This window comes from Triticum aestivum, chromosome 5D (genome assembly GCF_018294505.1).
Source record: "Triticum aestivum cultivar Chinese Spring chromosome 5D, IWGSC CS RefSeq v2.1, whole genome shotgun sequence".
NCBI lineage: Eukaryota > Viridiplantae > Streptophyta > Magnoliopsida > Poales > Poaceae > Triticum > Triticum aestivum.
Genome location: NC_057808.1, coordinates 408,724,852 through 408,749,230, shown reverse-complemented (window position 1 = coordinate 408,749,230; position 24,379 = coordinate 408,724,852). Strand labels below are relative to the sequence as shown.

General features: G+C 47.5%; 1 protein-coding gene and 1 pseudogene across 1 annotated transcript; both read left to right on the top strand.

Annotated features, from left to right (window-relative positions):
• Window positions 1-24,379, top strand: part of LOC123120748 (flowering time control protein FPA-like) — a 52,616-nt pseudogene that overhangs the window by 12,185 nt on the left and 16,052 nt on the right.
• LOC123125168 (flowering time control protein FPA-like) lies at window positions 13,082-14,105 on the top strand. Its single transcript, XM_044545699.1, has 2 exons — window positions 13,082-13,521; window positions 13,703-14,105. The coding sequence occupies exons 1-2, from the start codon at window positions 13,156-13,158 to the stop codon at window positions 13,799-13,801; spliced, it is 465 nt and encodes a 154-aa protein (XP_044401634.1). The 5' UTR covers window positions 13,082-13,155; the 3' UTR covers window positions 13,802-14,105.

The following is a 24,379-nucleotide window of genomic DNA, read 5'->3' as shown; positions in this document are numbered from 1 at the left end:
TATTTTTGTGATATATGTGGTGACTAGCACAAGCATGAAAAGTATCCTCCATGATGTTGCTGATTTCTCTGACTTAGTCATTTCTGCCAAGTCTGAGTCTGTTATATTTTATACATATAAACCTGCTGCCACCAAGAGTTCTATGCATAATCTGGAGATATTAACTAAGGATGTTTCATTATACATATTATGCTCTATACATAATAATTCCTTCTTACTGTTGTTTACCTTGCCATGCCATGTAATGCTCTGTGGTGAGTGGTTCAAGCTCACCAACATGCCTACTTATCGTTATTTCTGCCATGCTCTATTTTCTTCGGAGTCTGAATCTGTTTATGAAACTTGCTATGTTTACATGGGTGCCATCATATCTTCTGTACCTTTTTGGCTCATGCTCAGTAAGGGACTTTTGTTTTATGCAATTAGTAGATTCATGCCATGCCTTTTTTTCTATGATATATTCTTGTAGCATGTTGTTTTCTTGCTCTAAACCTTGCAACCCGATATTATTTCTGCCATGTCCTCGAATTCCGCCAAGTCTGTGAAGCTGTTATTATTTGCAATCTTGCCATGTCCTTTTGAGCATATTCTAGTGATTTCTGGAGATAGCTCAGTGTTCATGTTTTGTAATGCTTTACCTGCACATCATGTCCATGCCTTTTGTTTTCATGTTAGGATGCTGTAGCATATTGTTTTGATGCTTGCAAGATGACCGTCACCTTGGATCTCATTACTATCATTGCTATGCTAGCTACTTCGTTCTATCGCTTTGCTGCGCTACCTATCACTTGCTCTTCAAGCCTCCCAAATTGCCATGAACCTCTAACCTTTGTCACCCTTCCTAGCAAACCGTTGTTTGGCTATGTTACCGCTTTGCTCAGCCCCTCTTATAGCGTTGCTAGTTGCAGGTGAAGATGAAGATTGCTCCATGTTGAATTATGTTTATGTTGGGATATCACAATATCTCTTATTTAATTAATGCATCTATATACTTGGTAAAGGGTGGAAGGCTCAGCCTTATGCCTGGTGTTTTGTTCCACTCTTGCCGCCCTAGTTTCCGTCATACCGGTGTTATGTTCCTTGATTTTGCGTCCCTTACGCGGTTGGGTGATTTATGGGACCCCCTTGACAGTTCGCTTTGAATAAAACTCCTCCAGCAAGGCCCAACCTTGGTTTTACATTTGCCTCACCTAGCCTTTTCCCTTGGGAGTCGCGCTCCCGTGGGTCATCTTATTTTACCCCCCGGGCCAGTGCTCCTCGAAGTGTTGGTCCAAACTAGAGCCACTTGCAGCGCCACCTCGGGGAAACTTGAGGCCTGGTTTTAGTTGTACGTAGTGTTCATCCGGTGTGTCCTGAGAACGAGGTACGTGCGACTCTTATTGGGATTGTCGACACATCGGGCGGCTTTGTTGGTCTTGTTTTACCATTGTTGAAATGTCTTGTAACCGGGATTCTGAGACTGGTCGGGTCTTCCGGGAGAAGGACTATCCTTCATTGACCGTGAGAGCTTATAATGGGCTAAGTTGGGACACCCCTGCAGGGTATAAACTTTCGAGAGCCGTGCCCGCGGTTATGTGGCAGATGGGTATTTGTTAATATCCGGTTGTAGTAAACTTGAAGTAAACTTTTCTAAAACGCATCAACCGCGTGTGTAACCGTGATGGTCTCTTTCCGGCGGAGTCCGGGAAGTGAACACGGTGTTTGGGTTATGTTTGACGTAAGTAGGAGTTCAGGATCACTTCTTGATCATTGCTAGTTTCACGACCGTTCCATTGCTTCTCTTCTCGCTCTTATTTGCGTATGTTAGCCACTATACATGCTTAGTCGCTGCTGCAACCTCACCACTTTACCCCTTCCTTACCCATTAAGCTTTGCTAGTCTTGATACCCATGGTAATGGGATTGCTGAGTCCTCGTGGCTCACAGATTACTACAACAACAGTTGCAGGTACAGGTTTTGCGATGATCATGACGCGAGAGCGATGTTACTTGTTCTGGAGTTCTTCTTCTGCTTCTTCTTCGATCAAGGGATAGGTTCCAGGTCGGCAGCCTGGGCTAGTAGGGTGAATGTCGTTTGAGCTTCTGTTTGTGTTTCATCCGTAGTCGGATGTGGATCTTATGCATGATGTATTGATGTATTCTTGCGACATTTGTATGCCTTGTATGTATCCCCATCTATTATGTAATGTTGATGTAATGATGTCCACCTTGCAAAAGCGTCTTCATGATGCGCTTCTATCCTTGGTGGGACAGGGGAGCGCGGAAAGCGAGGCCCTTGAATCAGGGGCTAGCAACCGGGTCGGGTCTCCGGGCCGACCTCTACCAAACCCATGCCCGAATAACTAATCAGGTCTACCCACGACCCTACCCTTGGTCCTGATGGACGACCCATGCGCCCACCCGACGGGTGACCCGACCCATTCGGGCACCCAGCGGGTCCATGAAAACATTTCCATTTTTTACTCTGCCTAGCATGCAACAAGTTCAAAACAAAATCGGTGACTACCTGCTAGCTTTATAGTAATGTCGATGCTTCCTTCCTTAGTAGTTAGCCGAGGTGGTACTAAACATTACAAGGCAACGGTGCCCTGTCGGTTGTAGGCTGCAGCTAATATATTTGACATGGGCCAATTGTTGGACTACTTTTGGGCCTACAAAGGACTAGGAAAATTGTACACATAAATGCGCTTATTACTAGCTGGGCATTGCTCAACCCCATGACTTTTTAGTAGTATATTAGCAATGGTTGTTGGATGTTCCTGACGTGCTAATATATGTATTGTATTTAGATAAAAGACCATAAGTAATACATGATAAATATTTTATTTATAAATAGTAATATTAATCGGGCAACCCATCAAGTAACCTACGGGTATAAACTTGTGCCATACCCTACCCACGACTAGTCGGGTAACCCATCGGTGAAGATGACGAGCATGATTGGTTTGATGCCAAAAAATAGCATGCTAACATTTGGCAAATACCAAAAATTGGCCAGTGCTTGGTTGGTTACCATGTTTACTTGCCAACCTCACAAGAAGTTGCCAATTTTTGGCAACTTCTGATATTGCCAATTGTTGACTTGCCAAGTATTGAGAATGCCAAACGTTGGCATCAAACCAAATATTCTCAAGGACCTATACCCTACCCATTCTGGTCGGGTGTCCATCGGTGCGACCGCCCATGGGACGAATTGCCGGGTTGACCCTTGAGATGGTGGATGGGCGCCCAGGGGTTGGATTGCTGGGATGACGGCCTTGAGATGGTGGATGGGCACATGGGGAGCTGATCGCGATGGGAAACGTTGACATCTGTGAATGACCTAGCACGACGCGGTGGCAGTGGCTTCCTGGGCGGAGGTGGACGCTGAGGAGACGTCGGTGGTGCGCAGGGAGGACGGGCTGTCCGGATTTTCCTTTTAACCGCAGGTCGTCTGGATTGGGGAAAAAGGTTCGGGTAGGGCAATTTTCTTCCGGATTTTCAGCAAATCATTTTCCAAATTGGGGAACAATGGTCGGGTCATGCAAAAAAAAATCTAGATCTTTTGCGAATCGTTCTCTAATACCTCTTATGGATGGCACTGGTGGGTAATTGTTTTTCCGGATCTTCAACAGATCGATTTACGGATTGGGGAACAAGGGTCGGGTCGGGCAGCTTTTCTTTACCTTGATCTTTAGTGAATCATTTTCTACCACTTATAGATTTTGTTTTCCGGATCTATGGCAGATCGTTTTCCGGATTGAGGCACAAGCGTCAGGTTGGGCAACACTTTTTTTCGGATCTTTAGCAAATCATTTTCTACCACTTATGGATGGCAGTTGTGGGTAATTGTTTGCAACTTCAGGGGCAAGTACGGTCAGGACAGACCGACAAAAACACGAATCCCTTTATCAGTGTTCACGAAATCGTTGTTAAGCGACACTTAAGCGCTGACCAATGGAAAAATGCTTCGCTTCAGCCCTAATTGGTAGATGAAGCGAATTTTAAAATTTTGGCTAGAATTTGGCTGTTTTTGAACTGCTTCTGCTTAGCTGTTTGCGCAATTATGGTAGTATGTCATTTATCTTATTATTAGGGTTTGTACGGGAGCTGTTTCCCTCGAATTCTGGCCAAATCATGGCTACATGATCTGCACTTGGCTATGTCTATTTGAACTGAACTGCATTTTAGTTGTCATTTTTCTTAAAGTGTGAACTTGATGTGTATTTGCTATGTTGTGAAGTTCATTTTAGATGCTACTTCAACTACCCATGTGCCATGTTTCCTATTTTCCTGTGCATACTATTCAAAATAGTCAAATTCTAGCCAAGTTAAATAAATGCTCAAGTGCGCTTTAGCGAGTCGTTTTCCGGATTGGGGAACGAGGGTCGGGTGGTGCAGTTTTTTTCTGGATGTTTAGCGAAACATTTTCTTCCACTTATGGATGGCGGTGGTGAGTAATTGTTTTTTCTGAATCTTTAGAAAAATGTTTCCCTGATTGGGGAAGAAGGGTCGGGTCGGGCAGCTCGCTTTTCTGGATGTTTATCGAATCATTTTCTACCAATTATGGATGGCAGTGGTGGGTAATTGTTTGAATCTTCAGGGGCAAAGTCAGAACGAATGGGCAGAAGCACGAATCCGTTTATAAGTGTTCAAGAAAGCATTGTGGTAGTGAAGTATATTATGGTCATTTGTGTTGCGGTAGAGGCACTTTCTTTTATTAGCATCAGGATGGACGTGTAGAAGCACGAACCGCAGATAGATAAACCTATGATTATTTGTGTTATGGTAGAGGCACTTTCTTTTATTAGTGTCATTTTCATTATTTCTATCTGTGGCGTTGGCACAATGACATGCTACAAACACCCATCATGAGCTTCGACGAGTGCGCGGCATGCTTCAACGACCGCGTTGATCCTTTCAGGTGTGCTGCGACGGCTGCAACAATGGCACCACGACACGCTTCTAACGCCTGTGCGGTGCTCTGACGGCCGTGGCGATGGCGCGGCGACACGCTTCTAACGCCCGTGCGGTGCTTCGGCGTCTGCGTTGCTGCTACGATGGCATAGCTCAACGGCCATGGCGATGCTATGATGCGACGCTGTCTTTTGACGACCGCGGCGATGCTACTACGGAGGCCCAACTACCTCGACGATGCCGCGACAATGTGTTTCATGGTCATGGCAGTGTTGAGACAACATGCATGACTACTTCAATGATGTTGCGACGGCCACGACGATGCCGGCCCGGCTGCTCTAGTGATGGCGCAGTGGCATGTTCAAAGGTGGCGGCGTCAAGGATTGCATGTGAGGGGGTGTGGTGTGGTGTGCGCAACATTGACTTCATCAACTTCCTAATACCAAATGAAAGCAGCACCCATGATCAGTCATACGATGTTCTAGTATTTGTACGATCACATGTATAACTACCTGGCAAATCATTGCGTGTGAAGTAACTGTAAGAAGGATCCTTTAGAAAAAGGCAGTCACGGGGACGCAAGCATAAATCGCGAACTCGACCATAGATGGGCTAGCTTCGCGTGGGGACACACAGGCTCTCGCGTCACACGATCGCGTAAGATTGGACGGGGCCGGCTGCGGCTTACAAAGTCAATAAATCATCCGACTGTTTTGAAACGTTTTCCTTGTTTTGAGCGGTGATGGGAATAGGTGTCGTGTCTGGATGATATATTGAAGCAGGGATAGAAATGGTGTTGTTCACGAACTTGGCGCAGGCATGCAACCGTCCCTGCCCTGCCCGCAGTACATACGGTCTGGCCCGCGGGCCGGTTCCGCACACCCCATTCCGTTCCCCATCTCAGACAGCCCAAATGCCCACATCCAAAACGTAGCCCCCGGCGATCTCTCCCTGCCCCGATCCCCGCCGCCGCCGATGTCGTTGGACCCGCAGCCCGCGGGGCCTCTGAGGCCGCCAGGCTGTTGGCCTCCCAGCCGAAGGAGTCAGAGCCTTCCGACACTAGGGCACCGCCACCGTCGTGCTAGGGGCCGCCCACAAGAAGAACGCCTTGTGGGTCGACAACCTGCCCGCACACACAAGCGAGGAAGACGTCATTGCGGCCTTCGCTCCACACGAGGCGCTCGATTGCGTCATCACACGTGCCGGCTCCCGCAGCTACGTGTTCGTCATTTTCCGCTTTGCCGCCGAGTCCCGAGCCGCCCTCGAGGCGCTCCGCGGTTCCAAGGTCAGGAGCGCGTTTATCTGGTTTGAGTACACATGGTCGGTAACTTCTCACCCCCTCCTTCTCCCCCACTAGGATCCGCTCCCACCTTGGATCCCCCCAGGATCTGGCTGCAGTTCGCGATGTCAATTTTTTGGTAATTAGGACTTCGGTGCGTGTGATTTGCAGTTTATTTAGGCGGTGTGGGATGAGGCCTCCAGCAGCTTTGATATATGTAATTATTCAAGTGGCGGCACACGAGATCAGCGGTGATGGGGTGGCCTAGCAGAGGCATGCAGGTGGCTGGGGGATGGCGGCACTCAGGGTCCACGGGAGCGCGGCGGGCAAGGCCCTTGAGTTAGGCTGGCAATTGGGTCAGGTTTTAACGGCCCGACCTCTACCAACTCCATGCCCGAATAGCTAATCAGGTCAACCCACGACCCATGACCCAACCCTGGATTTGACGGATGAACCATGCCCACACCCGATGGGTGACCCGACCCATTCGGGCACCCATCGGGTCCACGAAAACATTTCCATCTTTTAATCCGCCTAGCATGCAACAAGTTCAAACAAAATCGATGAATGACCTAGCACGAAGCGGTGGCAGTGGGTTCCTCGGCGGAGGTAGCCGCCAGGGAGACGCTAGCGGTGCGCGGGGAGGTCGGGATGTTCGGATTTTCTTTCTAACCGCGGGCCATCTGGATTGGGGGCAGAAGGGTTGGGTTGGGCATTAATACCGGATCTTTAGCAACTCTTTTTCTGGATCTTTAGCAAACCGTTCTCTACTACTACTTATGGATGGCAGTGGTGGGTAATTGTTTTTCCGGAACTTCAGCAGATCATTTTCCGGATTGGGGAACAAGGGTCAGGTCGTGCAGCTGTTTTTTAAACCTTGATCTTTAGCGAATTGTTTTCAACCACTTATGGATTGTTTTTTCGGTTAGCAAATCATTTTCTGGATTGGGGAACAAGGGTCAATTCGGGCAGCTCTTTTTTCCCGGATCTTTGGCAAATCATTATCTACCACTTATGGATGGCAGTGGTGGGTAATTGATTGCAACTTCAGGGCCAAGGAAGGCCAGGACAGACATGCAGAAACATAAATCTCTTTATCAGTGTTCAAGAAAAGCGTTGCTAAGCGACTATTTAGCGATGAGCAATGGAAAAATGCTTCGCTTTGGCCCTAAGTGGTAGATTAAGCGTATTTGATAATTTTTGCCAGAATTTGGCTATTTTTGAACTGCTTCTGCTTAGCTGATTGCGCAATAACGACAGTATGTCATTTATGTTATTATTAGCGTCTGTACAAGAGTTGTTTCCTTCAGATTCTAGCCAAATCATGGAAAGATGATCTGCATTTGGCTATGTCTATTTGAACTGAACTACATTTTTGTTGTCATTTTGCTTGCTGTGTGAACCTGATGTGTATTTGCTATGTTTTGAAGGTCATTTTAGTTGTTACTTCAACCACCCGTGTGCCATGTTTCCTATTTTCCTGTGCATACTATTCAAAACAGTCAAATTCTGGCCAAGTTTCGAAAAACACTCAAGCGCGCTTAAGCGCCCATTGCTCTATGTTGTGGCCTTCCACTTTTTTGAACATTATCCTTTATGAGTAGGTATAGAAATATTCCTAGATTGGTGATTGTTCCTTGTTCTAGGGTGAAATTGCTATGTTGGTGTTGTCTAAAGATTTATGCCCTCATGATGTTTACTTGTCTTTGTTGATTGGTTTTTACAAGCTAGAGCTGTTAGGAACCTATGGGTTGGAGGAATTAGTCTGTCTATCTCAAAGCAGGAGGTAGAGGGAGAGTTTCATAAGTTTGGAAAGGTTGAAGGTGTTGCATTCTCCCATGATCAAACTTCTGCATACATCGACTTTGAGAAGCTGGAAGATGCCATTTCTGCCCATAGAGCCTTGAATGGGATAGATTAAGGGGGCAAGGAATTGTGTGTTGATTTCCAGAGGTCCAGAGGAAGAGCGGTATGTATCTATTATTGTTGACTGAGTTTGTGAAGTGCTTCTAGGCTGCAGCTTTACAAGGGATGATGTCTTATTATTTACTTATTTGTACTGATTTTGATAGGAACGGTCAGAAGCAGGCAACTTCAATAGTAGAGGATCATTACCACCCGGTGAAATGGGAATTGGACATGCAAAGGTACTGCTATTTACTTCTCTTGGTTCTTGTAGTTGTACTATCCTCTTTGATTTGTGGGTTGCTTACTATCATATCATGTTGTGTTTGTCAGGGTTCTGCTGGAGTACGAATGAGAGAGTCAAAAATTCCTACCAATGTTCTCCGGGTGGGTTTACCCAATACACATAAAGTTAACGAGGAGGCACTAAGGCGGGCTATGGCACCACATGGTGTGGTTACAGACATCAAAGTTTTTCCAGAAAGGCAGTATGCTTTTGTGGAGTTTGCAACCATTGAAGGAGCTTCTAATGCTAAGAATCTTCTAGATGGGCGTCTTTTCAATAATGCAAGGATTCATGTTCTTTTCTCCAGCAGTGGGCTTGATAACCTGACACCGCTTGTTGGGTTCCCTAGACCAGAGATGTAGAATGAGTCCACATGCCGCATGTGATTATTTTGGTGCTGGTCGCAGTAGTCATGGTGCTCGACGTGGAAGGTCAAGATAATTGGACTATGGTGCAATGCCAATCACTGGTGGTATCGTTCCAGCACCTGAAGCTGGCTCATCTTTGTTGTCTGGACATCCTACTCATAATGCACTTGATCCAAGAGAAGCCAAAAGGGTGAGGCTAGATGCTAGCATCGACCCTTATACCATGTCGGGTCGGGTAGCTTTTTTAACCTTGATCTTTAGTGAATCATTTTCTACGACTTATGGATTGTTTTTTCCGGACATTTAACGAATTGTTTTTCGGATTGGGGAACAAGGGTCAGGTCGGGCAGCTCTTTTCCTCAGATCTTTAGCGAATCGTTTTCTACCACTTATGGATGGCAGTGGTGGGTAATTGTTTGCAACTTCAGGGGCAAAGTCAGGACGAACAGGCAGAAGCACGAATCCATTTATCAGTGTTCAAGAATGTGTTGTGGTAGTGAAGTATATTGTGGTCATTTGTGTTGTGGTAGAGACACATTCTTTTATTAGGGTCGGGACGGACGGGCAGAAGCACGAACAGCAGATACATAAACTTATGATTATTTGCGTTGTGGTAGAGACACTTTCTTTTATTAGGGTCATTTACATTATTTCTATGTTTGTAGTGAAGTATATTATGCAACTGAGATATTGTATGCATTCCTTCTTTTTGAGACGTTTTTAAGAGGGAAAGTTATTACTAACCAACTCCTTGAATTAAATTAAAAGGTGTATATGAAGGCCATGTTTTTGCGATTATTTTTCTCAAGGTGGCATAATCAGAAGGCCCACCCACACGGCAAGGCCATCCCTGCCCCACTCACAACATATAGGGATGCATATAACATCTAGTAACTATGGTATGCTCTGATTTAAGTTTGAATGATGTACTAATACAGAATAATCCTTGGTTAGTCATAGTTGTTTATTTCTTGAGTGAAATTGCTGCATTCATGTGCTAATGTTGTGTAATGAGTTGTGCACAAGTGACAAAACTTGCTGTTATTTAGGCTGTGATTGGATATAAATATGAAGTGTATTTTATCTTTGATCTGTTTCACTTTAAGTTAGACCGTTCATAGCTATCTCATAGTTTTTTGTTGCTAGGACTACTTGTATGAGGATTTTATTCATCTATTTCATTATAGAAATAGTATGCCTGCATTAGGCATTTGTTCTTTGATTGGGTTTTACATGATAGAGCTATTAGGAATCTATGGGTTGGAGGAATTAGTTCATCTATTTCAAAGCAGGAGGCAGACGAAGAGTTTCAAATGATTGGAAAGATTGAAGGTGTTGAATTCTCGATTGGTCAAACTATTGCATACATCGACTGTGAGTAGCTGGAATATGCCATTCCTACCAATAAAGTCGTGAATGTGACATATTTTTAATTCCTCTTCGCCGTATAGTTTGGAGGGATACGGTTCAAATCCAAATGGGTTAATGAAACATGATTAATAAAACATTAACATAAACAACAATGTGTGTGCTTGTATGATGCATAGAAATGTTGTAACCAAACTTACATAACATTATGATTATTTGTGTTTCTGTAGAGACACTCTTTTATTAGGGTCATTTACTTTATTCAATTTTTGGTAGTGAAGTATATTATGTTTTTCGGATTCAGGGCTCTGCAGACCCTTGAGAGGTTCGAACACTGGGGTGCGTGCGAAGAACTCGTTCTTCCAAACCTGCCGGACAACGATTCCACACCATAGCTCGACGAACCTAGGGGAAAAGAGACACGGCAGTTTATCCTGGTTCGGGTGACCTTGCGGTGTAATACCCTACTCTAGCTTTGTGGTGGATTGCCTCAAGGGGTTGAGGATGAACTAGTACAGTGGGTGAACAGCCTCAGGAGGTGAGGTGTTCTAGAGATCGATGAGCTTGTGAGGTGGTCAGGGTGGAAAGGATCCGATCCCAGGTGCCTCGCTATGGTGGTGGCTAAGTCATACTTATAGTGTCCTTGGTCCTCTTCCCAAATGTAGGCGGGAAGGGATCCCACAATGGCCAAATTTGGAGGGAGACAACTAGTACAAGCTATCCTGACAAAAGTAGTTTTTGCCTGCAAAAGGCTCTGGTGGTGACGCTGCAGTGGGCTCCGCGATGACTTCTGTCCTGCCGTCCTGGCGGTCTTGGTCTCGTTGCACCGGAATGGAAACCTTTGCCTGATTCCACGGGACTCCGCGCCTGTGCTTGCCTGCTTAGCACCAAAGAGGAAACTGGTACACTGCGCTCGCTGGCGCCCGCCTGGCCTTGGTCGTCATGGCTCACGTCATCTGAACCTCACGAGGTGCACCTTGCATTGATATCTCCTCTCCTCGGGAGCCAGCCTGGTGAGGCCGCCCCCAAGGAGGTCTTGGTGTCGTCCGCCTCGCGAGGCTTGGCCCCTCGCGAGGGTCTTGAGTTGTTGTTCCTGAACTGGGCTGTACCGGGCCGCTGATGGAGCCATGCCACAGGCCACAGGTAAGCAAGTCTGGGTACCCCCGTTCCCAGGACACCGATATTAGCCCCCAGGCGCAAGGCGTGCTCGAACTTGGCTTCGAGGTGAAGCCAAAGGGCAAGTGCGGAGCGCCGCAGGCCCCAACCGCATGCGGCCTCGATTGACGCATGGCGATTGATGGGACGTGGGCGCCTCCGCTTCCCCACGCTACCTCGGCAACCGTTCGACTTGACGAGACTCTGCTGCATGCAGAGGAAAACCATCATTACATGCGATCATGGAGGCCGGCGGTTGGCCTCCTTATGGCTATAAATGAGTGGAGGGGCAGAGCCCCCTCGCTCATCTCTGTCTTCTCGCTGCATGCTCTCTCTCTCCTTTCTCCTCGCCTTGCCGTCTTTCCGCGATACTCATGGCGCCGATTAGGAGGTTCTCCGCCGCGGAGAAAGGAAAAACCCCTTGCGAGGAGCAGGGGCCACTTCCGCCGAAGAAAAGGTTCAGCCGTCCCCGTGATGTTGGCGTGAGGCTGGAGGTGACACGGCCTTGGTACGACCGGCCTCCGCCTGGCTACCCACTTCCTCTGTACGCCCAAGTGCAAGGCCCCGGAGAATGCGGGAGCGCCCCGCGCCGCGAGCTACGGCCGCGACGGCTAGGCTGATGTTGCACGAGCCGCCGGCCCACGAACCCACGCAGAGGGCTCCTCGCATGAGTTCTTGGTGTGGGCGGTGATGCCACTATGCACATGGATCCAGCTCCCACGGTTCTTCGCCGAGGAAATGCCACCGAGGGGGCCACTCGAGTTGTGGCAGCAGCACGCCGGGTGTTGCGGCCTGGCCACGGGGGCGGATGTCGAGGTCGTCCCCAAGGAAAGATCTTCATGACCCGAGGATGGGGCGAGGTCGCCCGCGTATGTCGCGGGGAATGGGCCCTCGCCATCCACTTCGAGTACGACAACGCCTGCACGCTGTCCTTCAAGGTCTTCAACGAGGTGCACCTTGCATTGTTATCTCCGCTCCTCGGGAGCCTGCCTGGTGAGACCGCCCCCAAGGAGGTCTTGGTGTCGTCCTCCTCGCAAGGCTTGGCCCCTCGCGAGGGTCTTGAGTTGTTGTTGCTGAACTGGGCCGTACTGGGCCGCTGATGGAGCCACACCACGGGCCGCAGGCATGCAAGTCTGGCTACCCCCATTCCCTGGACGCCGACAATGCCCATGAGATATTGTATGCACTCCTTCTTTTTGAGATGTATTTAAGTCGGAAAGTAATTACTAACTGACTCAATGAAATAAATTAAAAGGTGTCTATGTACTTCATGTTGTTGTGAGGATTTTTCCCAGGCGAAGGATAATCGGGCTCGAGCCGACTACGCTCATCCCTCTGCCACCACCCCACCCCTGACGGTAATACGTACGAGTGCGGCCCCGTAGGGAACATGTGGACAAGAATATGTCATGGGGAGAGGATATGGTTGCAAGAGGTTGCGGTGGGCGGGCCCCAAAGTCATGTCTCCCGAGAAATAAGATAACGACTAAGTACGTATGTTTCTATTTCTTTGTGTTTATTTTGCTAGATAGATTGAGGCGCTGCAATCTTGGATTATGAATGAGATATTTCCCCTTGGGTATTAAGGCATAATGAAAAGTTTGAACTATGTGCTGGGTAAACTTGCTTGTTTTGAGAAGGTCACACTTAACAATTCTTGGTGATGGGATTGTTTTTTTAGTGTTCCCGTGATGGGAATAGGTGTGTGGATGATGTTGAAGCGGGGATAGAAAAGGTGTTGCCCACGGACTCAGCGTAGCCCCGCCCGCAGTATATACAATCCGGCGCATGGGATAGTTTCCTCACTCTGTTCCATTCCCCGTGACAGACAGCCTAAATCCCCACATACTAACCCTAGCTCCCGCTGATCTTTCCCTACCCTGATCTCCTCTGCCACGGATGTCATCGGATCCATCGTCTGTGGAGCCCTCCGTGGCCATGGAGGCCACCAAGCCATCGGCCTCACCGTCGAAGGAATCGGAGCCGGTCGGCGTTAGGGCTGCAGCCGCCGTCGCCGCCACGCAAGTTGCCGCCCACGAGAAGAACGCGCTGTGGGTCGGCAACCTGCCTGCGCACGTGGGTGAGGACGACGTCGTGGCGTCCTTCGCCCCGCACAAGACACTCGACTGCATCATCATGCGCATCGAGTACCGCAGCAATGCCTTCATCATTTTCCGCTCCATCGCCGAGTGTCGGACCGCCCTCAAGGCGCTCCGCGGGTCCAATATCAAGAGTGCGTTCATCCTGATTGAGTTCGCCCAACCGGTAATATCTGAACCCTCCACCCCCCACTCGTATCCGCTCCGACCGTGGATCCGCCTGGGATCTCACTGCAGTTTATGATGTAAATTTTTCAATAATTAGGACTTCGGTGTTTGTCATTTGTGGTTTTTTTGGCGGTGTGGGCTGAGGCCTCAAGCAGCTCTGATATATGTAGTTATTTCAGTGGAGGCACAATGGATCAGTGGCGACAGGGTGGTCTGGTGGAGAATCGCAGGTGGCTGGAGGCAGCAGCGCTCAGAGTCTAGGGAAGCGCGGCGCATGAGGCCCTTGATATGGTCGATGGGCACGTGTGAGCCGATAGCGACGGGATACCTTGACACCGGTGAATGGCCTAGCAGGAAGCGGTGGCAGTGGGTTCCTTTATGTGGTGGGAGACATCGGCAGCGCACGGGAAGGCCAGGCCGTCCGGATTTTCTTTATAACTGCAGGTCATCTGGATTGGGTGAAGAAGGGTAGGGTTGGGTAATTTTTTCTTAATCAAATAGTTTCCCAGATTGGGGAACAATGGTCGGGTCGGCCAGCTCTTTTTTGTTCCAGATCTTTAGCGAATCGTTTTGTACCACTTATGGATGGCAGTGGTGCGTAATTTTTTTTTGGATCTTTAGCAAATTGTTTTTAAGATTAGCGACAAATGAGCTGGTCGGTCAGCTCTTTTTTTCGGATCTTTAGCGAATCAATTTCTACCACTTATGGATGGGCATGGTGGGTTATTGTTTTTCTGGATCTTTAGGAAATCGTATTTCGGACTGGGGAGCAAGGGTTTGGTCGGGCAACTCTTTTCTCCCGGATATTCAGCGAATCATTTTCTACCACTTATGGATGGCAGTGGTGGGTGTTTGTATTTTCTGAATCTTTAGCAAATCGTTTCCCTGATTGGGGAAGAAAGGTTGGGTCGGGCAGCTCTCTTTTCTGGATATTTATCGAATCATTTTCTACCACTTATGGATGGCAGTGGTGGGTAATTGTTTGAAATTCAGGGGAAAAGTCAGGACGAACGGGCAGAAGCACGAATCCGTTTATCAGTGTTCAAGAAAGCGTTGTGGTAGTGAAGTATATTATGGTCATTTGTGTTGTGGTAGACACACTTTTTTTATTAGGGTCAGGACGGACGGGCAGAAGCACGAACGACACATACATAAACTTATGATTATTAGTGTTGTGGTAGAGGCACTTTCTTTTATTAGGGTCATTTTTAATATTTCTATTTGTGGCGTTGGCACAATGACAAGCCACAAACACCCATCATGAGCTTCGACGAGTGTGGCGGCATGCTTCGACGACAATGTTGACGCTTTGAGGTGTGCTGCCACGGTTGCGATGATGGCACCACCACACGCTTCTAACGCCCGTGCGGTGCTCTGATGGCCGTGGCGATGGCGCGGTGACACGCATCTAACGCCCGTGCGGTACTTCCGGGACCGCGATGATGCTGCGATGGCATGCCTCAACGGCCATGGCGATGCTACAATGCGATGTTGTCTTTTGACAACCGCGACGATGCTACGACGGAGGCCCGACTGCTTCGATGATGTCACGACAACGTGTTTCACGGTCATGGCAGTCTTGAGACAACCGGCATGACTACTTCAGTGATGTTGCGACGGCCACGACGATGGCGGCCCGGCTGCTCTGGTGATGGCGCAATGGCATGTTTAAAGACAATGGGGTCAAGGATTGCATGTGAGGGGGTGTGGTGTGGTGTGCGCAACATTGAGTTCATCAACTTCCTAATATGAAATGAAACTAGCACCCATGATCAATCATATGATGTTCTAGTATTTGTACGATCACATGTATAACTAGGTGGCAAAGAACTGCATGTGAAGTAAGTGTAAGAAGGATCCTTTAGGAAAAGGCAGTCACGGGCATGCAAGCACAAATCGTGAACTCGAGTATAGATGGTGTGGGTGATCTGGCTGTAGTTTGCGATGTGAATTTTCCAGTAATTAGGACTTCGGTGCTTGTGATTTGCGTTTTATTTAGGCGGTGTGGGTGAGGCCTCCAGCGGCTCCGATATACTCCCTCCGTCCCGTAATATAAGAACATTTTTGACTCGTGTCAAAAACGTTCTTATATTTCGGGACGGTTGGGACGGAGGGAGTATGTAATTATTCCAGCGGTGGCACACCGGATCAGCGGTGACGGGGTGGTCTGGCGGAGGCTCGCAGGTGGTTGGGGAGCGCGGCGGGCGCGGCTGTGTCAGGCTGGCAATCGGGTTGGGTGTCAATAGGCCGAACTCCGCCAAACCCATGCCCGAATAACTAATCAGGTCAACCCACGACCCAACCCATGGGTCTCATGGACGACCCATGCGCACACCCGACGGGTGACCCGACCAATTCGAGCACCCATCAGGTCCATGAATTTTTTTCCATTTTTTACTCCACCTAGCATGCAACCACTTCAAACAAAATCGGTGTCTACCTGCTAGTTTTATAGTCCTGTCGATGCCTCCTTCCTCAGTAGTCAGCCAAGGTGGTACTAAACATTACAAGGGAACGGTGCCCTGTCTGTTGTAGGATGCAGCTAATATAGCGACTCTCTTAAGCACTGAGAAATGAAAAAACGCTTCGCTTTGGCCTTAAGTGGTAGATTAAGCGTGTTTGAAATTCTTGGCCATTATTTGGCTATTTTTGAACTGCTTCTGCTTAGCTGCTTGTGCAATAATGGTAGTATGTCAGTTATGTTATTATTAGGGTCTGTACGGGAGTTGTTTCCTTCAGATTTTGGCCAAATCATGGAAAGATGATCTGCATTTGGCTATGTCTATTTGAACTGAACTACATATTAGTTGTCATTTGCCTGCTGTGTGAACCTCATGTGTACTCCCTCCGTCCGAAAATACTTGTTGGAGGAATGGATGTATCTCGACATATTTTAATTCTAGATACATCCATTTTTATGCATTTCTTCGACAAGTATTTCCGGACGGAGGGAGTATTTGCTATGTTGTGAAGGTCATTTTAGATGCTACTTCAACTACCCATGTGCCATGTTTCCTATTTTCCTATACATACTATTCAAAACAGTCAAGTTCTGGCCAAGTTTGAAAAAACACTCAAGCGCGCTTAAGCGCCTATAGCTCTATGCTGCGGCCTTCTGCTTTTTTGAACATTATCCTTTATTAGTAGGTATAGAAATACTCCTACATTGGTGATTGTTCCTTGTTCTAGGGTGAAATTGCTATGCTGGTGTTGTCTAAAGATTTATGCCCTCATGATGTTTACTTGTGTTTGTTGATTGGTTTTTACAAGCTATCGCTGTTAGGAACCTATATATGGGTTGGAGGAATTAGTCCGTCTATCTCAAAGTAGGAGGTAGAGGAGGAGTTTCAAAAGTTTGGAAAGATTGAAGGTGTTGGATTCTCACATGATCAAACTTCTGCATACATCCACTTTGAGAAGCTATAAGATGCCATTTCTGCCCATAGAGCCTTGAATGGGACAGATTTAGGGGGCAAGGAATTCTGTGTTGATTTCCAGTGGTCTAGAGGAAGAGCGATATGCATCTATTATTGTTGACCGAGTTTGTGAAGTGCTTCTAGGCTGCAGTTTCCAAGGGACACTGTCTTATTATTTAGCTATTTGTACTGATTTTGATAGGAACAGTCGGAAGCAGGAAACATCAACAGTAGAGGATCATTGCCACCCGGTGAAATGGGAGTTGGACATGCAAAGGGAGCCAGCCCGGTGAAATGGGAGTTGGACATGCAAAGGGATCACCCTAGATTGGTGATTGTTCCTTGTTCTAGGGTGAAATTGCTATGTTGGTGTTGTCTAAAGATTTATGCCCTCATGATGTTTACTTGTCTTTGTTGATTGGTTTTTACAAGCTAGAGCTGTTAGGAACCTATGGGTTGGAGGAATTAGTCTGTCTATCTCAAAGCAGGAGGTAGAGGGAGAGTTTCATAAGTTTGGAAAGGTTGAAGGTGTTGCATTCTCCCATGATCAAACTTCTGCATACATCGACTTTGAGAAGCTGGAAGATGCCATTTCTGCCCATAGAGCCTTGAATGGGATAGATTAAGGGGGCAAGGAATTGTGTGTTGATTTCCAGAGGTCCAGAGGAAGAGCGGTATGTATCTATTATTGTTGACTGAGTTTGTGAAGTGCTTCTAGGCTGCAGCTTTACAAGGGATGATGTCTTATTATTTACTTATTTGTACTGATTTTGATAGGAACGGTCAGAAGCAGGCAACTTCAATAGTAGAGGATCATTACCACCCGGTGAAATGGGAATTGGACATGCAAAGGTACTGCTATTTACTTCTCTTGGTTCTTGTTGTTGTACTGTCCTGTTTGATCTGTGGGTTGCTTACTATCATATAATGTTCTGTTTGTCAAGGTTCCGCTGGAGTACGAATGAGAGAGGTAAAATCCTACCAATGTTCTCTGGGTGGGTTTACCCAATACACATAAAGTTGACGAGGAGGCACTAAGGCAGGCTATGGCAGCACATGGTGTGGTTACAAACATCAAAGTTTTTCCAGAAAGGCAGTATGCTTTTGTGGAGTTTGCAACCATTGAAGGAGCTTCTAATGCTAAGAATCTTCTAGATGGGCGTATTTTCAATAATACAAGGATTCATGTTCTTTTCTCCAGCAGTGGGCTTGATAACCTAACACCGCTTGTTGGGTTCCCTAGATCAGAGATGTATAATTATAGTCCACATGCCGCACGTGATTATTTAGGTGCTGGTCGCAGTAGTCATGGCACATCACAAGGGTATGATCCTCGACGTGGAAGAGCAAGATACTTGGACTATGGTGGAATGCCAATCACTGTTGGTTTCCTTCCGGCACCTGAAGGTAGCTCATCTTTGTTGCGTGGACATTCTGCTCATAGTGCGCTTGATCCGAGTGAAGCCAAAAGGGTGAGACTAGATGCTGGCATCGACCCTTACCATGTAAGGGAAGGCACTGAGGGTCTTCAGCCGGGTCGGGTAGCTTTTTTTAATCCTTGATCTTTAGCGAATCGTTTTCTACCACTTATGGATTGTTTTTTTTCCAGACCTTTAGCAAATTGTTTTCCAGATTGGGGAACAAGGATCAGGTCGGGCAGCTCTTTTTTTCCTCAAATCTTTAGCGAATCGTATTCTACCACTAATGGATGGTAGTGGTGGGTAATTGTTTGCAACTTTAGGGCAAAGTCGGGACGAACAGGCAGAAGCACGAATCCATTTATCAGTGTTTAAAAAGTGTTGTGGTAGTGAAGTATATTGTGGTCATTTGTGTTGTGGTAGAGACACTTTCTTTTATTAGGGTTGGGACGAACAGGCAGAAGCCGGCACCAAAGATACATAAACTTATGATTATTTGCATTGTGGTACAGACACTTTCTTTTATAGGGTCATTTACATTATTTCTATTTGTGGTAGTGAAGTATATTATGCCCATGAGATGTTGTATGCATTCCTTGATTTGAGACATTTTTAAGAGGGAAGTTATTACTAACCAACCCCTTGAATTAAATTAAAAGGTGTATATGAAAGCCATGTTTTTGCGGTTATTTCTCTCAAGGTGGAATAATCAGATGTCCCACGCACATGGCAAAGCCATCCCTGCCCCACTCACAACATATATGGGATGCATACAATATCTAGTAACTATGGTATGCTCTGTTTTAAGTTTGAATTTTGTACTAAGAAGGAATGATGTACTAATACAGAATAATCCCTGGTTAGTCATAGTTGTTTATTTCTTGAGTGAAAATGCTCCACTCACGTGCTAATGTTGTGTAATGAGTTTTGCACAAGTGACACAATTTACTGTTATTCAGGTTGTGATTTGATATAAATATGAAGTGTATTTTATCTTTGATCTATTTCACTTTAAGTTAGACCATTCATAGCTATCTCATAGTTTTTGTTGCTAGGACCACTTGTATGAGGATTTTATTCATCTATTTCGTAACAGAAATAGTATTCCTGGTTATGCCAATTGTTCTTTGATTGGTTTTTACATGATAGAGCTATTAGGAACCTATGTGTTGGAGGAATTAGTTCACCTATTTCAAAGCAGGAGGCAGCCGAAGAGTTTCAAAGGATTGTAAAAATTGAACGTGTTGAATTCTCCATTGATCAAACTTTTGCATACATGCACTCTGAGTAGCTGGAAGATGCCATTTCTACCTATAAATGTGTGAATGGGACATATTTCATATTCCTCTTCGCCGTATAGTTTGGAGGGATACAAGGTAAAATCCATATGGGTTAATGAAACATGATTAATAAAACATTAACATAAACAACAATGTGCCTCCTTGTATGATGTATAGAAATGTTGTAACCACACTTACATAAAGTTATGTTTATTTGTGTTTCTACAGGACACTCTCTTTCATTAGGGTCATTTACTTTATTCTATTTTTGGTAGTGAAGTATATTATGCCAATGAGATATTCTATGCATTCCTTATTTTTGAGATGTATTTAAGTCGGAAAGTAATTACTAACTAACTCCATGAAATAAATTAAAATGTCTCTATGAAGTTCATGTTTTTGTGAGTATTTTCCCAAGCGAAGGATAATTGGGTTCGAGCCGACTACGCCCGTCCCTCTGCCCCCCACCCCACCCTCCCGGTAATACATACAAGTGTGGCCTCATAAGGAACATGTGGACAAGAATATGTCACGGGGAGAGGATATGGTTGCGAGAGGTTGCTGTGGGCGGCCCCAAAGTCATGTCGAGAAATAAGATAATGACTAACTACGTATGTTTCTATTTCTTTGTGTTTATTTTCCTAGATAGATTCAGGCGATGCAATCTTGGATTATGAATGAGCTATTTGCCCTTGGGTATTAAGGCATAATGAAAACTTTGAACTATGTGTTGGGTAAACTTGCTTGTTTTGAGAAGGTCATACTAAACAATTCTTGGTGATGGGATAGTTTTTTTAGTGTTCCTGTGATGGAAATAGATGTCTGGATCATGTTGGAGCGGGGATAGAAAAGGTGCCACTCAAGGACTCAGCGCAGCCCCTCCCGCAGTATATACAGTCCGGTGCGTGGGCTAGTTTCCTCACCCTGTTCTGTTCCCCGTGACAGATAGCCTAAATCCCTACATCCTAACCCTAGCTCCCGTTGATCTCTCCCTACCCTGATCCCCTCTGCCACGGATGTCGCCAAAGCCACCGCTTGCGGAGCCCTCCGTAGCTGTGCAGGCCACCAGGCCATCGACCTCACCGTCGAAGGAATCGGAGCCCGCCGGCATTAGGGGTGCAGCCGCCGTCGTCGCCACACAAGTTGCCGCCCACAAGAAGAAGGTTTTGTGGGTCGGCAACCTACCTGCGCACGCGGGCGAGGACGACGTTCTTCGTCCTTTGTCTGGCACAAGGCACTCGGCTGTGTCATCATGCGTGTCGGCTACCGCAGCTACGCCTTCATCATTTTCCTCTCCATTAATTGCCGAGTGTCGGACCACCCTCGAGGCGCTCCGCGGTCCAAGGTCAAGGGAGCCTTCATCCTTATTGAGTTCGCCCTGCCGGTAATATCTCAACCCCCCCCTCTTCCCCCACTCTTATCCGCTCCCACCTTGTATCCCCCGGGATCTGGCTGCAGTTTGTGATGCAAATTTTTCAATAATTAGGACTTCGGTGTTTGTCATTTGCGGTTTATTTAGGCGGTGTGGGCTGAGGCCTCCAGCACCTTTGATATATGTAGTTATTCGAGTGGAGGCACAATGGATCAGAGGGGATGGGGTGGTCTGGTGGAGGCTCGCGGTGGCTGGAGGCAGCAGCGCTCAGGGTCCAGGGAAGCGCGGTGCATGAGGCCCTTAATATGGTGGGTGGGCACGCGTGAGCCGATAGCAACGACAAACCTTGACACCGGTGAATGGCCTAGCGGGAAGCGGTGGCAGTGGGTTGTTGGGCGCCGGAGACGGCAGCCGCGAGGAGGTTCATGTGGTGGGAGGTGTCGGTAGTGCGAGGGAAGGCCAGGTCGTCCGGATTTTCTTTATAACTACGGGTCATCTGGATTGGGTGAACAAGGGTTGGGTTGGGCAATTTTTTCTGAATCAAATAGTTTTTTTAGATTGGGGAACAAGGGTCAGGTCTGGTAGCTCTTTTTTGTTCTGGATATTTAGCTAATTGTTTTCTACCAGTTATGGATGGCAGTGGTGCGTAATTCTTTTTTTGGATCTTTGGCAAATTGTTTTCCTTATTAGCGACCTATGAGCTCGTCGGTCAGCTCTTTTTCATGATCTTTAGCGAATCGTACCACTTACGGATGGCAGTGGTGAGTAATTGTTTTTTCTGAATCTTTAGGCAAGTGTTCCCCTGATTGGGGAAGAAGGGTTGGGTCGGGCAGCTCACTTTTTTGGATCCTTATTCAATCATTTTCAACAACTTATCGATGGCAGTGGTGGGTAATTGTTTGAAACTTCAGGGGCAAAGTCGGGACGAACAGGAAGAACCACGAATCCGTTTATCATTATTGAATAAAACGTTGTGGTAGTGAAGTATATTATGGTCATTTGTGTTGTGGTAGAAACACTTTCTTTTATTAGGGTCAGGACGGACAGGCAGAAGCACGAAGCACAGATACATAAACTTATGATTATTTGTGTTGTGGTAGAGGCACTTTCTTTTGTTAGGGATATTTTCATTATTTCTATTTGTGGCGTTGGCACAATGACATGCTACAAACACCCATCCAGAGTCTCGACGAATGCGATGGCATGCTTCGACGGCCGCGTTGATGCTTTCAAGTGTGCTTTCACGGCTGCAATGATGGCACCACGACACGATTCTAACACTCGTGCGGTGCTCTGACGGCCGAGGCGATGGTGCGACGACACACTCCTAACGCCCTAGCTGTACTTCGGCAACCGCGATGATGCTGCGATGGCATGCCTCAACGGCCATGGTGATTCAACGATGCGATGTTGTGTTTTGACAACCGCGGCAATGCTATGACTGAGGCCCGACTGTGTCGATGATGCCGCTACAACGTGTGTCATGGTCATGGCAGTGTTGAGACGATGGGCATGACTGCGTCAATGATTTTGCAACGGCCATGGCGATGGCGGCCCGGCTACTCTGATGATGGTGCAATGGCATGTTTAAAGGCGGCGGCGGCGTCAAGGATTGCATGTGAGGGAGGGGGTGTGGTGTGGTGTGCGCAACATTGACTTCATCTACTTCCTAATACCAAATGAAACCAGCACCCATGATCAATCATACGATGTTCTAGTATTTGTATGATCACATGTGTAACTACCTGGCAAAGCATTGCGTGTGAAGTAAGTGTAAGAAGGATCCTTTAGAAAAAGGCACTCACGGGGATGCAAAGACAAATCATGAACTCGACTATATATGGGCTAGCTTCGCGTGGGGACACAAAGGCTCTCGCGTCACACAATCGCGTAGGATCGGACGGCACCGGATGCGGCTTACAAAGTTAATAAATCATCCGACTGTTTTGAAACGTTTTCCTTTTTTAGCAGTGATGGGAATAGGCCTCATGTCTCGATGATATATTGGAGCAGGGATAGAAACGGTGCCGCTCACAGACTCGGCGCAGGCGTGCAACCGTCCCTGCCCTGCCCGCAGTATATACGGTCCGACCCGGGGGTTGTTCCCCACACCCGGCTCCGTTCCCCATCTCAGACAGCCCAAATCCCCACATGCAAACCCTAGCTCCCAGTGATCTCTCCCTGCCGTGATCCTCGCTGCCGCTGATGTCATTGGACCGCCGCCCGTGGGTCCCTTCGGCATTGGGCGCCGCCGCCATCGTGCTAGGGGCCGCCCAAGAGAAGAACGCGTTGTGGGTCGCCAAACTGTCCGCGCACGGAAGCGAGGAAGACGTCATGGCGGACTTTGCCCCGCACGAGGCGCTCGATGTGTCGGCTCCCGCAGCTACGTGTTCGTCCTTTTCCGCTCTGTCACTGAGTCCCGAGATGCCCTCGAGGCGCTCCACGGGTCCAAGATCAAGAGCGCGTTCATCTGGGTCGAGTACACCCGGCCGGTAACTTCTCACCCCCTCCTTCTCCTCCACTCGGATCCGCTCCCACCTTGGATCCCCCCGGGATGTGGCTGCAGTTCGCGATGTCAATTTTTTGGTAATTACGACTTCGGTGCTTCAGATTTGCACTTTATTTAGGCGGTGTGGGATGAGGCCTCCAGCAGCTCTTATATATTTAATTATTCGAGCGGCGGCACACGGGGTCAGTGGTGACGGGGTGGTCTAGCAGAGGCATGAAGGTGGCTGGGGGATAGCGGCGCTCCGGGTCCACAGGAGCGCGGCGGGTGAGGCCCTTGAGTCAGGCTGGCAATCGGGTCGGGTTTCATTGGGCCGACCTCTACCAAATCCATGCTCGAATATCAAATCAGGTCAACCCACGACCCATGACCCAACCCCTGGGTTTGACGGACGACCCATACCCACACCAGAAGGATGACCTGACCCATTCGGGCACCCATCGGGTCCATGAAAACATTTCCATTTTTTATTCCGCCTAGCATGCAACAAGTTCAAACAAAATCGGTGAATGACCTAGCACGAAGGGGTGGCAGTGGGTTCCTCGGCGGAGGTGGCCGCCAGGGAGACGCCAGCGGTGCGTAGGGAGGTGGGGCTGTCCGTGTTTTCTTTCTAATCACAGGTCATCTGGATTGGGGGAAGAAGGGTTGGGTTTGGCATTTTTCCGGATCTTCAGCAAATCATTTTCCGGATTCCGGAACATAGGTCGGATCATGCAACTCCTTTTTTCTGGCTCTTCAGCGAATCGTTCTCTACTACCACTTACGGATGGTAGTGGTGGGTGATGAGGCCATAGACCTAGGGTAGGGCAATATGCCTGACCTATACGTCCTACCTAAGGTCCTTGTCCTAGAAGCAAAGAAGTT